Below are 12,038 nucleotides of genomic sequence, written 5' to 3'. Positions count from 1 at the left end.
AAATTGGGTCATTTGTTTTTTTCCTTAATTCTATAAAAATTCTACTGACTCTTAACAATAATAGGAGATAGAAGTAAATCAAAACAAAGATTCTTTTTATCACATTAAAATTTTGGAGAAAATTCAGGGACATACAGGACAAAAAGAAGACCTGCCATGCCCATATTTTGCTGTTCTGAGAGTAATAACATTCACTCTAATGGGGAAGTATGAAAAATGGACAGATTGAGAAGAAAATGTGTGCTGTGCTGGTCTTCTCTGTGTGATTCCATTTTATAGACTAAAATATTGGGATTTCCCAGAATATCAAATATCTCCATTTTCAAATGTAAGAATTTAAACACACTTCAAGCTCAAGAAACACTGTTTGTAATTTATTTTGGATCTTATGTATCTACTGCACCCAAGCACTTATTTACAGTGTAATTATCTGTCTATATTTAGATGACAGTACAATTCTCAGAAATATAGAAACCCAATTGAGTCAGGAACGTTTTACTTCATATTGTTCTATCAAAAAGAACTTTGAAAAATGTTTTTTTTTGAAAGGAAATACTTTATTCTATAATCAGAAAAAACACAAAATAATAAGGATAGGTAGAACTCAACAAACGAAAAATAGAGACCTTGTTTAATACCCCTCAGCAGTGACTAGTTGCATATAAAATAAACCCATGGCCTCCTCTCCTCCAATTTTGTTAATGCCTTTATCTCCCAAGCCCGAGAATTTTTTCAGGTCCTGCAATAAATGTAAAACACACACACACACACACACACACACACACCACACACACACACACACACACACACACGACTATCTTTCCACCCTCTGTACTAGCCTGTCTCCTTCATCCCCCAATACTTCCCACAACATCAAGATTCTCTGACCCAGGAATAGCTGCTTATCACTTGCCAAAGTAGGAACTGATGAAGCCAACATAATCATAGCCAGCAGGCTGGCTTCGGCCCCGTGGGTCCATGTATTGCTGCATATGTGAGGCACAGAATGACACTTGTTCTGGGGTTAGGGCCTGAAACATAAAAAAAAAAAAAAAAAGAAATACAGTAATCAGGATTAAAAATAGCTGGCTCTTTGGGGCTTCTAATATGCCCTAAACTCAGGAAGTGGAGAGACTTTGGAAGAAGAAGCCAGTCCTGGTCCTATCACATGCTTTTCTTATAGAAAGAAATCTATAATTTCTAATGAATAAGACCAACTCATCTCTTCAACTTAGTTCTTATCCAAAGAGTCCCATCTCACTCTGACTGCACTATTTACACCATTCTCTAAATTTGGCTTATTAAATAAACAGGATAAATAAATAGCCTTAAAAACCAAGTAGCATGTTTGGGATTGACACTGATAGTCGTTAGAGGTTGACTGTAGGTTTTTGAGTTGTGTCAAGGCAACATGAGTGATCAAAGCAAATGATATCCAGTGCATAACACTATCTGAGAGAACGTGGGGGAGGGGAATGTGGTTGCCTATGGTAAGTAGGCAGCCAAGCCTGAGATGAGCAAAATGTTGATTATGATGAGAGTGTAATGAGAGTGGATGCAAACTGGAATCTGACCTGCTTCATGTCCTCTTTGGTAATATAGGCCTTGCCCTCTGCCAGGGCTTGGAAAGCATCCTCTAGTTCATCGCTGGACTTGATGTTCTCTGACTCCTTGACGATCAGGAAGTCGGTATAGTCGGTTTGTGAGATATAGCCCTTTCTGTTGGGAGAAATAGATCAGGAATTGTCCCCTCTCAAGACAAAGAGGAAGGCAGATCCCTTTCTCATCCTACTCAGTGTCTCAGAGACAGAGAGAAGCTGGATTCTCCAAGTGTCTGTCCCATCTCAGCTCTGTGAGACTATGGGGCTATGATCTCTATTTGACCCACATCCTCACGCCCTTACAGCCAAATAAACAGTTTCCTAAGTTCTAGCCTCTGTTTCCACATGGGTCAGTCAGCCTGACTCTCTAAGTAGAATTTGGGGATTTTCCACTAGCACCAGTCTCTAAGTATCTCAAGCTCTTCAAGTTGAGTTGAAGACCTCTATTTCTGATCTTTTTTGGTCCTTGGTATAAGAAAGAATTGGTCTCTAATAGTAACGTAATCCCTCTATGACTCTGTCCCACCCTCACAATCACACAACAACCCCATCCGCAGGAGCTGGCCTTTGAATAATCCATGTCTCGTTAAGATCTTACACAAGGGAAGGAATTCTTCTCTCAAGTTCCTTTCTCAGAACAAGCTGAAATTCCTAGATCAAACATAAACCAGGAATTGAACAAATTGCAGAGCTGGTGCCTGAGCTGGAGTTAGTGCCATGAACTTCTGAGATAATCCTAAAAGGCCACCAAAAGCTGCTCAATTCATTTATGGTAGTCTGTATATTCCCACTCTCAAGATGAATTAATTTCATATTTTATGGATCATTTTACTTTCTGTGCTTGACCCCCCCACCAAGCCTCATTCCCTGCTACGGTCTGGCCCTTGGTTTTCCTCCTACCTCCCTGGATCAACAGCATCCAGGAATTTCTCAAACTTGGGCTCAGGTTCACCTTCCTCCACCATGGGCAAGTAGTAATTGAGCCCTCTCAGGCAGGACCGGAAATCTTTGTGACTTAAGCGACCTGTCAAATTCTCATCAAAATGCCTAAAGAATAAAAACATTTTATCAAGTTCAATAGGAATCAGATTAAAAAAGAAAAGAATAGTTATTTTTGTACTAGTTGGGGCTTTAGTAACATTCCATAAGTTTATCAGTTGAGTGGAGAGCTTGCCTGTGTTTCCACACTTTTTTTTTAAAACATAATCGATGGAGGGAAATGAATAAAATGTTGAACATAAAATAAATGTATTTCCTAAAATCAAGGAAGCCCATAGACATACTAAAAGCCAAGACTTGAAGCTAAATAACATATCTATATCTTCATTTAAGATCCTACTAAATCACACTGAGGGAAAAAATAATAGTTACTTGGAAATTCATTCTGATTGTCTGGAAAACAAAGAACCAATCAACTATGAAGTTATACTCACCTGAAGGCTGTTTCAAACTCCTGTAGTGTCTCCTCACTCAGGCCAGTGATGTCTCTGAAAGGAAAAACAAAAATTAACCTATGAAATAAACAGAGAAATATAAAAAGACATGCCATAAGAATAAGAGAGGAATTTTAGCGACTATGATGCTAGTCAAGTGATCTAGTTCAGGGGTTGGCAAACTATGGTCCATGGGCCAAATCCAGTCGGTCACTCACTTTTGTATAGTCAATGAACTGAGAATGGTTTTTACATGATTAAAAATAATCAAAAGAAGAAGTCTGTTTCCTTAAACATTAAAAATTGTGAGAAATTCAAATTTCAGTGTCCATAAATAAAATTTTACTGGAACATGTCCATGCTCATTCATTTATGAATTATCAATAGATGTTTTCTCTTCACAGCAGCAGGGTTGAGTAGTTAAACCAGAGGCTATATGTCTCACAAATTGTATGATACTTATTATCAAGATCTTTGCAGAAAAAGTTTGCCAATCTCTGATCCAGATAACTAATGCTGCCAAAAAAGCTATGGAGAACTAAGCCTGCTCTGATATAATTAATTTATTTAGAAAAAAAATTTTCTCTTCTGCTCTATACTTTGAATATTTATTTCATTCTAGACATTTCGGTGGGAATTTTACAAAAGGGAATGCTTTCTGAAGAGGTCATAGATGGTGAATAGACTCAGAGAAATGGATGGTGAGTAGACACAGGGGTTTGGGAGCACTGTGTCCCAGTTTATAATAGCCTCCTATAAAAAGAGAAATAGTCATTCTGTGGGTCAGTAAAGAGAGAGAATATCGGTTCTGGGGATAGTGTACTATCGCTGAAGCAACTTCTGTATACAGTACCCCAAACTTTAGTTCTTGGAGCTAAGTTTCTAATACCTAACACCACCCACACCCTTGCCCAGCCCTGGCCATGGGTTCTCAATACCTGGCTTGGATCTGTTGTTCCAGACTGTGTTGCCTTCTCATCCCAAGCTGGTAGAGCTGGTCCCACTGCTGAGCCAGCCCAATGGTGCTGTATTTAATGTCCAGGACCAGAGCCTCTTCTAAGTTTTCCCCCAGGTCCTCAATCTTGGTCAGCTTACGCTTCATTGCCTGGATCTCCTTCTGCTTCCTCTGGAAAAAGACAAAGAAGAGAGGCAGTCACCCAGGGTACCAGATCCAAACCTAGGGATGATACAGAAGGTAAGAAGCTAATAAGTTTAGACTTCCCTTCATTGCTCCTTTTCAATTATCTTCAGGAAATTTCCTGTCCTCTGTAAAAAATGAACTACTCAGGAAAACCACCTCACTTATATTTGTATTCCTCATTTATAAAGTGGTGGAAAGGTTAAATGATATGACTTCTATCATTCTGGTAATCTGTAATATATAAATCTAAGTGTCAACAGTTATATACTGCAGATAAAGAAGGGTAGGATTTCCAGGATCCATGCTCCCAGTGATTTGCATCATGAATTATTTGCACTATTGATTGTGGTTGAGCTCTGAGGTCCACTTAAACTTCCCAGTGTCCACACTTCAGTCTCCTTCATTGGCTTGGACAGACTTCCACAAGACTCTTCTGTCATTCAGGCATATTATATGCCAAACATCTACATTTAGGTCATGTTTTCTGAACAGGGGAATGTCTTTTCCTAAAGAGGGGAGGAGTGAATTTGTTGTGATGAGGGGGGTAGTTGTGAAAACATATTAGATATTACAATGGTTTGTGGCCCTCCAAAAATCAATCCTGTCTGACAACATCTTTTTAGCATTAAGTTCTCTCATTAGGGATAAATTAGATTTAATTAGTTAAATTTTTATTCTGGTGGTGGGGGGAAAGAAAATAAGGTTAAGGTTAAAAACACTGTTCTAGCCAACTGTTTTTTTTTTGCCATTTTATTTTATTTTTTTAAACATCTTTATTAGAGTATAATTGCTTTACAATGGTGTGTCAGTTTCTGCATTATAACAAAGTGAATCAGTTATACATTTACATATGTTCCCATATCTCTTCCCTCTTGCATCTCCCTCCCTCCCGCCCTCCCTATCCCACCCCTCCTGGCGGTCACAAAGCACTGAGCCAATATCCCTGTGCCATGCGGCTGCTTCCCACTAGCTACCTATTTTGCATTTGGTAGTGTATATATGTCCATGCCACTCTCTCAGTTTGTACCAGCTTACCCTTCACCCTCCCCATATCCTCAAGTCCATTCTCTAGTAGGTCTGCATCTTTATTCCCGTCTTGCCCCTAGGTTCTTCTGACCATTTTCTTTCTTTCTTTCTTTTTTAGTTTCCATATATATGTGTTAGCATATGGTATTTGTTTTCCTCTTTCTGACTTACTTCACTCTGTATGACAGACTCTAGGTCCATCCACCTCACTACACAAACTCAGTTTCGTTCCTCTTTATGGCTGAGTAATATTCCATTGTATATATGTGCCACATCTTCTATATCCATTCATCTGTTGATGGACACTTAGGTTGCTTCCATGTCCTGGCTATTGTAAATAAAGCTGCAATGAACATTTTGGTACATGACTCTTTGAATTATGGTTTTCTCAGGGTATATGCCCAGTAGTGGGATTGCTGGGTCATATGGCAGTTCTATTTTTAGTTTTTTAAAGAACCTCCATACTGTTTTCCATAGTGGCTGTATCAATTTACATTCCCACCAACAGTGCAAGAGGGTCCCCTTTTCTCCACACCCTCTCCAGCATTTCTTGTTTGTAGATTTTTTGATGATGGCCATTCTGACTGGTGTGAGATGATATCTCATTGTAGTTTTGATTTGCATTTCTCTAATGATTAATGATGTTGAGCATTCTTTCATGTGTTTGTTGTCAATCTGTATATCTTCTTTGGAGAAATGTCTATTTAGGTCTTCTGCCCATTTTTGGATTGGGTTGTTTGTTTTTTTGATATTGAGCTGCATGAGTTGCTTGTATGTTTTGGATATTAATCCTTTGTCAGTTGCTTCATTTGCAAATATTTCCCTCCATTCTGAGAGTTGTCTTTTCGTCTTGTTTATGGTTTCCTTTGTTGTGCAAAAGCTTTTAAGTTTCATTAGGTCCCATTTGTTTATTTTTGTTTTTATTTCCATTTCTCTAGGAGGTGTAGCCCACTGCTTCACTCAATTATTAAGAGATAATCTAGATTCAATTTTATTTTCTTACCACATCAAATAATAACAGAAATTTGTCAATGTTACAAGTTGTAGGCCAGGAGCTTTTGCATTTGTTCCCTTACTTAATCATTAGAGTAAGTCTATAATGTAGCTATTATTGACTCCATTGTATAGATACAGAAATTGAAGTTGAGATTTAAGCAAACTGACATCCATGTCTATGAAGTGGTGGCCAAAGGTTAGAATGCAAATTGTTGGCAGGGTTGACACCAGAGACTTAGGTTTTTCACTTTTGGGCCAGGGGACTTACCTAAAAGAATCACCAGTTTCCTTTGAGTAGTTTTTCTTGCACTCTTTGTAATTCCAGCAATATTTAGAGCTAATGAATGAACATTACTTACTTTATTTGCTTCCAGCTGGGATTCTAGAGTTCCTGTTTCTTTCAGCAAAGATCTAGTTAAGAACCAGAGGAATACATTACTTATAATATCAGAGGTCAGTATTTTACACAAACAGACCAACTCAAAACCCCTACACTTCTATAGTTCTTCCAAGTTATATAGCTTTTCTGAAATGAATTTTCACAATGCCAAATTTTCACAAGACCAAACCCTCTCTGTTTATTGGCAACAAATGAAAAGGAAAGTAAGGCTCTCCCAGTTCTTCTCTGCCTACGAGAAAGCTTCCATACTTCCCTCCTAGTTATTATTCTCAAATATACCCTTAACCTAATGTAGGCAAGACTTCACCTAGTGGGGTGTAGGGCCAGAATGATATACACTTTGCTTCTCTTTCTTACCCCACATTTTACTTAAGGACCATCAGATTGCAATGGGATGAAGATGCTTTAGTACTAAGGCCTCCTTAACTAATCTTTCAGAATGATACAACAAAACAAACATGATAACATAAAATACTGACCCATCCAGAAAGTAATCCCTGGATATGGAGGTCCAGATCAGGAATCAGAAGAGAGAAAAGTGAAATCACATGTTAACATGGTTTACTTAAATGATCTTCTTTCTTCAGATTTATGATACATTCTAAATTCTTTGTACCTAGAAAGTATGAACCTGTTCCAGCCACTGTCCCCAAAATTCCCCCACACTGAGAAGCTCAGAGCCTTCTGTGCATCTCTTTACTTTAGGATGAAGGGCTCAGGTGTCAGGTGATATGCTCAGTGTTGGGCACCTGCTGCCAGGGCAGGAGGGACCAAAACCAGAGGCAGAGGAGGGTGAGCTGTATATCCTCTGCCTTCCGTCAGATGTTTTATTTAGCCATGATACAGAATTTCTTTTTGTTCATTTTCTGATTTATCCTTGTCAATGGATTTATAGGAACAGTAGCATGGATTGCCTAAAACAGCACTTTAACTCCACAGTGCTGACCCACCTGCTGAATATAGTCTACCACCTTTGACCATTTACTCATTTATTATACCCTCTAAGTCTCCTCTTTTCCAGGCCATTTGCCCCAGAAGATGTGACAAATGTTATTTTCATGTATAGAACATTTTGCATTTAATAAAAGCAATTAGCATATATTATCTCACTTGATTCTCTTCACTGTTTTAGTAGTCAAGCAACATAATAATTTCCTATGAAGTATTCACAGTGTACTCTGCTCTGGTTGTGCCAATAAATACATATGTGACCTTGATCAAGTCAATTTATCTACTGAACTTCTTTCCACATTTGGAAGCAGTGGTAATAGGATCAGCTCTGTACACTTTTCAAGGTTGCTCTGAAAGTTGAGATAATGGATCATAGAAATACTTTGTAAAGTACAAAGGGGAAGGCAAACATAAGGGACTGTTACTATTTTTGGACTGTAATTATAGGCAAGAGGGAAAAAAAGTATCAAGGAGAGAATACAGAATGGGCAACGAGATGAAATTCTCAGTTCTCAATTTTGCAATGATTGATTTAGAGTACAGTCGATTCCAAATACAAAGCACAGACAGGATATGGTGATTTTAGGACAGCATAAATACTGTAAGAGTTCCCCTTCCTTCCCTCAGTTATGTATTTCATCCCTATAGTAAATGGAAAGTATAGTATAGGGATCATGAGTTTGGGGGTATCACAGCACACCTGGTCTGCACGATCCAATCAAGGAAGGCACTGGCATTCTGTTCAAATTCTTGGCACATCTCAAAGTTCTTGACCTGTCTTGACTCTTCCTTTTCCAGCTCCTGCTCCCTTTCCTAAAACCCCAAATCACAGATAGTAATGTGCACATTGCAGGCCTTTCTTTGAATAAAATAACTGTTTCTGAGTTTCACCTGCACATCTTCCCCCTTCCAAATCTCACCTATCTTCCAATACTATTGCCTGTGTGCTCACTTTTCTTCCAGCCCATCTCTTCTCATCTCAGAAATGTGAAAGAAGCTTATGCAACTTCCCATAAGTACTTACAGGTGTTACCAAGCCCAGTAACAAATAAACTAGTAACAAAGGCAAACCTTTCTTCAACTCAATTTTTTTCCAGTTGAAATTTCATTTAAATGAACATAAATGTAGCTTTAAGGGAAAAGATAATGAGTTGCCAAATGAAATTGGTGATTTTATAGTGAAATTTTTCTTTGTAAACTTTTAAAATACTTTCCATAGCTTCAGTAATGAGCATTACTATATACAGACAAAAATTAAACACAAACACATTAAAAAGGCACTTTTGGAGATGTGTATAAAATAGAGAATGCCTTGGAGTGTATACACTGTAAAGATATATACAAGCCTCATGAACTTCTCATAACCTATTTTTAGAGCCATCTCCTGGAGCTTGTGCTTGCTTCCTTGAATCACCACTCAACACCCAGATGCTTGAGACTCTAACCTATAGGGCATAGGGCTATGCCTGTTGTGAACATATTTCCAAATTTTTTCTTAGATTGTCTCAGTACATGACTGCTGTCCCAATATAATTATTAATAGTGCTCCTTTCTTTCTCAAAAGTCCCCAAACTTGGATAATATATCAAGTGATCATGCTCACTATAGCCAAAGGAACTCTCTGCTTTGCCCCAAGCTACCTTGACGATGTCAGATAGGTGATTCCAGATCCTTTCTAGCACCTCCACTGTTAACCACGTATAGGGACTAGAGGACACATTTAAGGCCTTAATCTGCTGGTCTAGCTCTAGCAAATAGTTGAAGTCTCCTTGGGCCCTTGCCAAGGAGGCCAAGAAGTCCTCATGGTCCTTCTTCAGCCGCTGAATTGCATCCAGTGAGACACAGCGCACAGGCTCTGACAGGTCCTCCTCAGCATTCTCACACCAGTTGTTGAAAGCTGAAGCCTTGTGTGCAAATTCCATGAATAGATCCTCGGCCTAGAGAGGAAAAAAAAAAGACACCTCCATCTTTTCTGATAAAGCTCATCAGCAGAAAAGAAGACTGAGGATAAGAAAAATGACTATTGGGGCTTCCCTGGTGGCGCAGTGGTTGAGAGTCCGCCTGCCGATGCAGGGGACACGGGTTCGTGCCCCGGTCCGGGAGGATCCCACATGCCGCGGAGCGGCTGGGCTCGTGAGCCATGGTCGCTGAGCCTGCGCGTCCGGAGCCTGTGCTCCTCAGTGGTAGAGGCCACAACAGTGAGAGGCCCGCGTACCGCAAAAAAAAAAAAAAAAAAAAATGACTATCTTCAAATATTTTCAGGGCCAACACTCTAAGAGGGCAGAACTAAAACCAATGGAGACCATGTGATCAGATGGATGGACATGTAAATTCAAGGTACAAGCCCTGATCCTAGCATTTTCTGTTTTTCTTCCAACACTTACAAATGAAATTGGATGACTTCTAGGATTATATTAGATATAAGATTCCAAAAGTGGCAAGGGTAGATTGCAATGATAAGATTTCATGATTTCTTGTTCTGATGTCTGTGTTCCAAGTCTACTTGGCACATAGTAAACATGCACAAATAAGTGTTAAATGAATGAATGGATAATTGATTGAATAAAAAATATCAATTTGTGGCATAGGCATTTCTTCTTTCTCTCCTCTGATCTTCTGCAGACCACACTTCTTTGATGTCTGTTTGCGTATACTGAGTACTCATCCTACCTTCCTTCTGAACCTTGTTCAAGGCTCATCTCATGCCTGAATCCCCTGCTTAAACCCATTTCCTACCCTCTAACCTGTATCCTTATCCATGCAATACTCTTTGGAGTTATTCATATGCTCTGAATGACTTTGAATTTCTAAATGAGAGAAATAGCATGGATTTTCCCAAACAGTAGGTAATAGAAAAGTTTTAGATTTAAAATACATCACATAGGGACTTCCCTGTTGGCTTGGTGGTTAAGAATCTCCCTGTCAATGCAGGGGACACAGGTTTGAGCCCCGGTCCGGGAAGATCCCACATGCTGCAGAGCAACTTAGCCTGTGCACCACAAATACTGAGCCTGCACTCTAGAGCCTGCGAGCCACAACTACTGAAGCCCATGAACCTAGAGCCCGTGCTCCACAGCAAGAGAAGCCACCGCAATGAGAAACCCGTGCACCGCAACAAAGAGTAGCCCCCACTCGCCGTAGCTAGAGAAAGCCCGTGCGCAGCAAGGAAGACCCAACGCAGCCAAAAATAAATAAATAAATAAATATGTAACAAAAATTGAAATAAAATACATCATATATTTTGGGTCAGCAGATTGTACTTTCAAAGAGAGTTATGTTATACAGATATGAAAATCAGTTTTCATCTCCAAATATAGGGGTTAAAGAGAAGAAAATTGACCCAAATGGAAGGAGACTGCAAAGGTATTACACCATTACACCTTCTCTGTATTCATTTCAGCAATCTATACACTAAAATAGACCAAACACAGAGAAAACTAATATTGCCTCTACCCAAGAAGGACATGTAAACCTATAAATAATGTCATACTATTTTCATAATATTATGTATCAACTGAATATTTTACAAAGATTTTAAAATCATAAAATAAAATAAAACTCTTTGCAGTTTGAAAATTGAGTAAAATAGAATTAGAACGTGAAGTATCTTCTTATGTAGAATGTGTGTATGTACATATATGTGTGTGTGTGTGTATATATATATATATAGATAGATATGGATATGCAGTTTTCCATTAATTGCTTTAACTTTTCACTTAAGATTAATTTCTGTAGGTTCCATGTCCTTCAATAGAGTAGAAATTAATTAAGGGTCTGATTTTGTATTAGTGTGTTTCCTGATTCCTGTAACTCCCTACCTTAACTTGTTGCCAGGTGCAATACTTCCCTTACCTTGTTGCCAGGTACAATACTTCTTATGGTCTAGAAATACTCAGTAATTTCACTGACCATCTTGACTTCCTTTTACTATTAATATTTTTATCATCAACATCCAATACCTTAGCAGCCACCACTAGAAAGAACATTTTAAAACTTATATCCATATAGAACATGGTGGTTTATATTGCATTTTCAGATCTGTTATCTCTTTTAATAGTAATAACATAGAAACAGATATGATGGTGATATTACCTTATTTTATAAATAGAGAAATCAAGGTTCAGAAATGTTAAGTGACACATGCAAGGTCCCCTAGCTAGAAAAGATGAGAACACAAGTTATACTTGTCTAATATTCCTTTTATTTGAGTTAGCAAAAAAGACAAGGACAACCTTGACTCCTACATGTCAGTATTAGTTCTTCCATACAGTAAGATCTTCTATCCCTTGTCTCACCTACCTGTTTCCATTATATGTACCTGGTTTCCATCATAAGTCAGATGGATAACTGATAAATCAGTCAAAAAAATACTCCCTATCAATCTAAAAAAATGAATTACTTCTTGCTCATAAGAATGTCTTCCTGATTCTTTGCAATGTACTCACTTAAATGTCTATAGTATTCAAACACGGTTTCCAGTATCTATTTCT

General features: G+C 38.4%; 1 protein-coding gene across 5 annotated transcripts in view; it reads right to left on the bottom strand.

The window, feature by feature from the left end:
• Positions 1–603: 603 nt before the first annotated feature.
• The window catches only part of SPTA1 (spectrin alpha, erythrocytic 1), a 66,169-nt gene continuing 54,734 nt past the window's right edge, over positions 604–12,038 (bottom strand). For 3 of the 5 annotated variants that reach the window (XM_029229192.1, XM_029229194.1, XM_029229191.1), the window contains exons 43-51: positions 9,189–9,485; positions 8,249–8,361; positions 7,077–7,094; positions 6,557–6,608; positions 3,973–4,160; positions 3,035–3,088; positions 2,502–2,648; positions 1,575–1,719; positions 604–1,031 (exon numbers count right to left, since the gene is read on the bottom strand). In XM_029229192.1, the coding sequence (XP_029085025.1) occupies positions 906–1,031; positions 1,575–1,719; positions 2,502–2,648; positions 3,035–3,088; positions 3,973–4,160; positions 6,557–6,608; positions 7,077–7,094; positions 8,249–8,361; positions 9,189–9,485 (1,140 nt within the window). In that variant the 3' untranslated portion in view covers positions 604–905. Of the gene's footprint in view, positions 1,032–1,574; positions 1,720–2,501; positions 2,649–3,034; positions 3,089–3,972; positions 4,161–6,556; positions 6,609–7,076; positions 7,123–8,245; positions 8,362–9,188; positions 9,486–12,038 lie in introns of all 5 variants that reach the window. The other 2 variants (XM_029229189.1, XM_029229190.1) reach the window with 2 other exon arrangements.

The sequence above is a fragment of the Monodon monoceros genome, unplaced genomic scaffold, assembly GCF_005190385.1.
Source record: "Monodon monoceros isolate NGI ecotype Baffin Bay Population unplaced genomic scaffold, NGI_Narwhal_1 Super_Scaffold_18, whole genome shotgun sequence".
NCBI classification, from domain to species: Eukaryota; Metazoa; Chordata; class Mammalia; order Artiodactyla; family Monodontidae; genus Monodon; species Monodon monoceros.
Note: the sequence above shows the minus strand (reverse complement) of the source record. Positions and strands in the feature narration are given on the sequence as shown.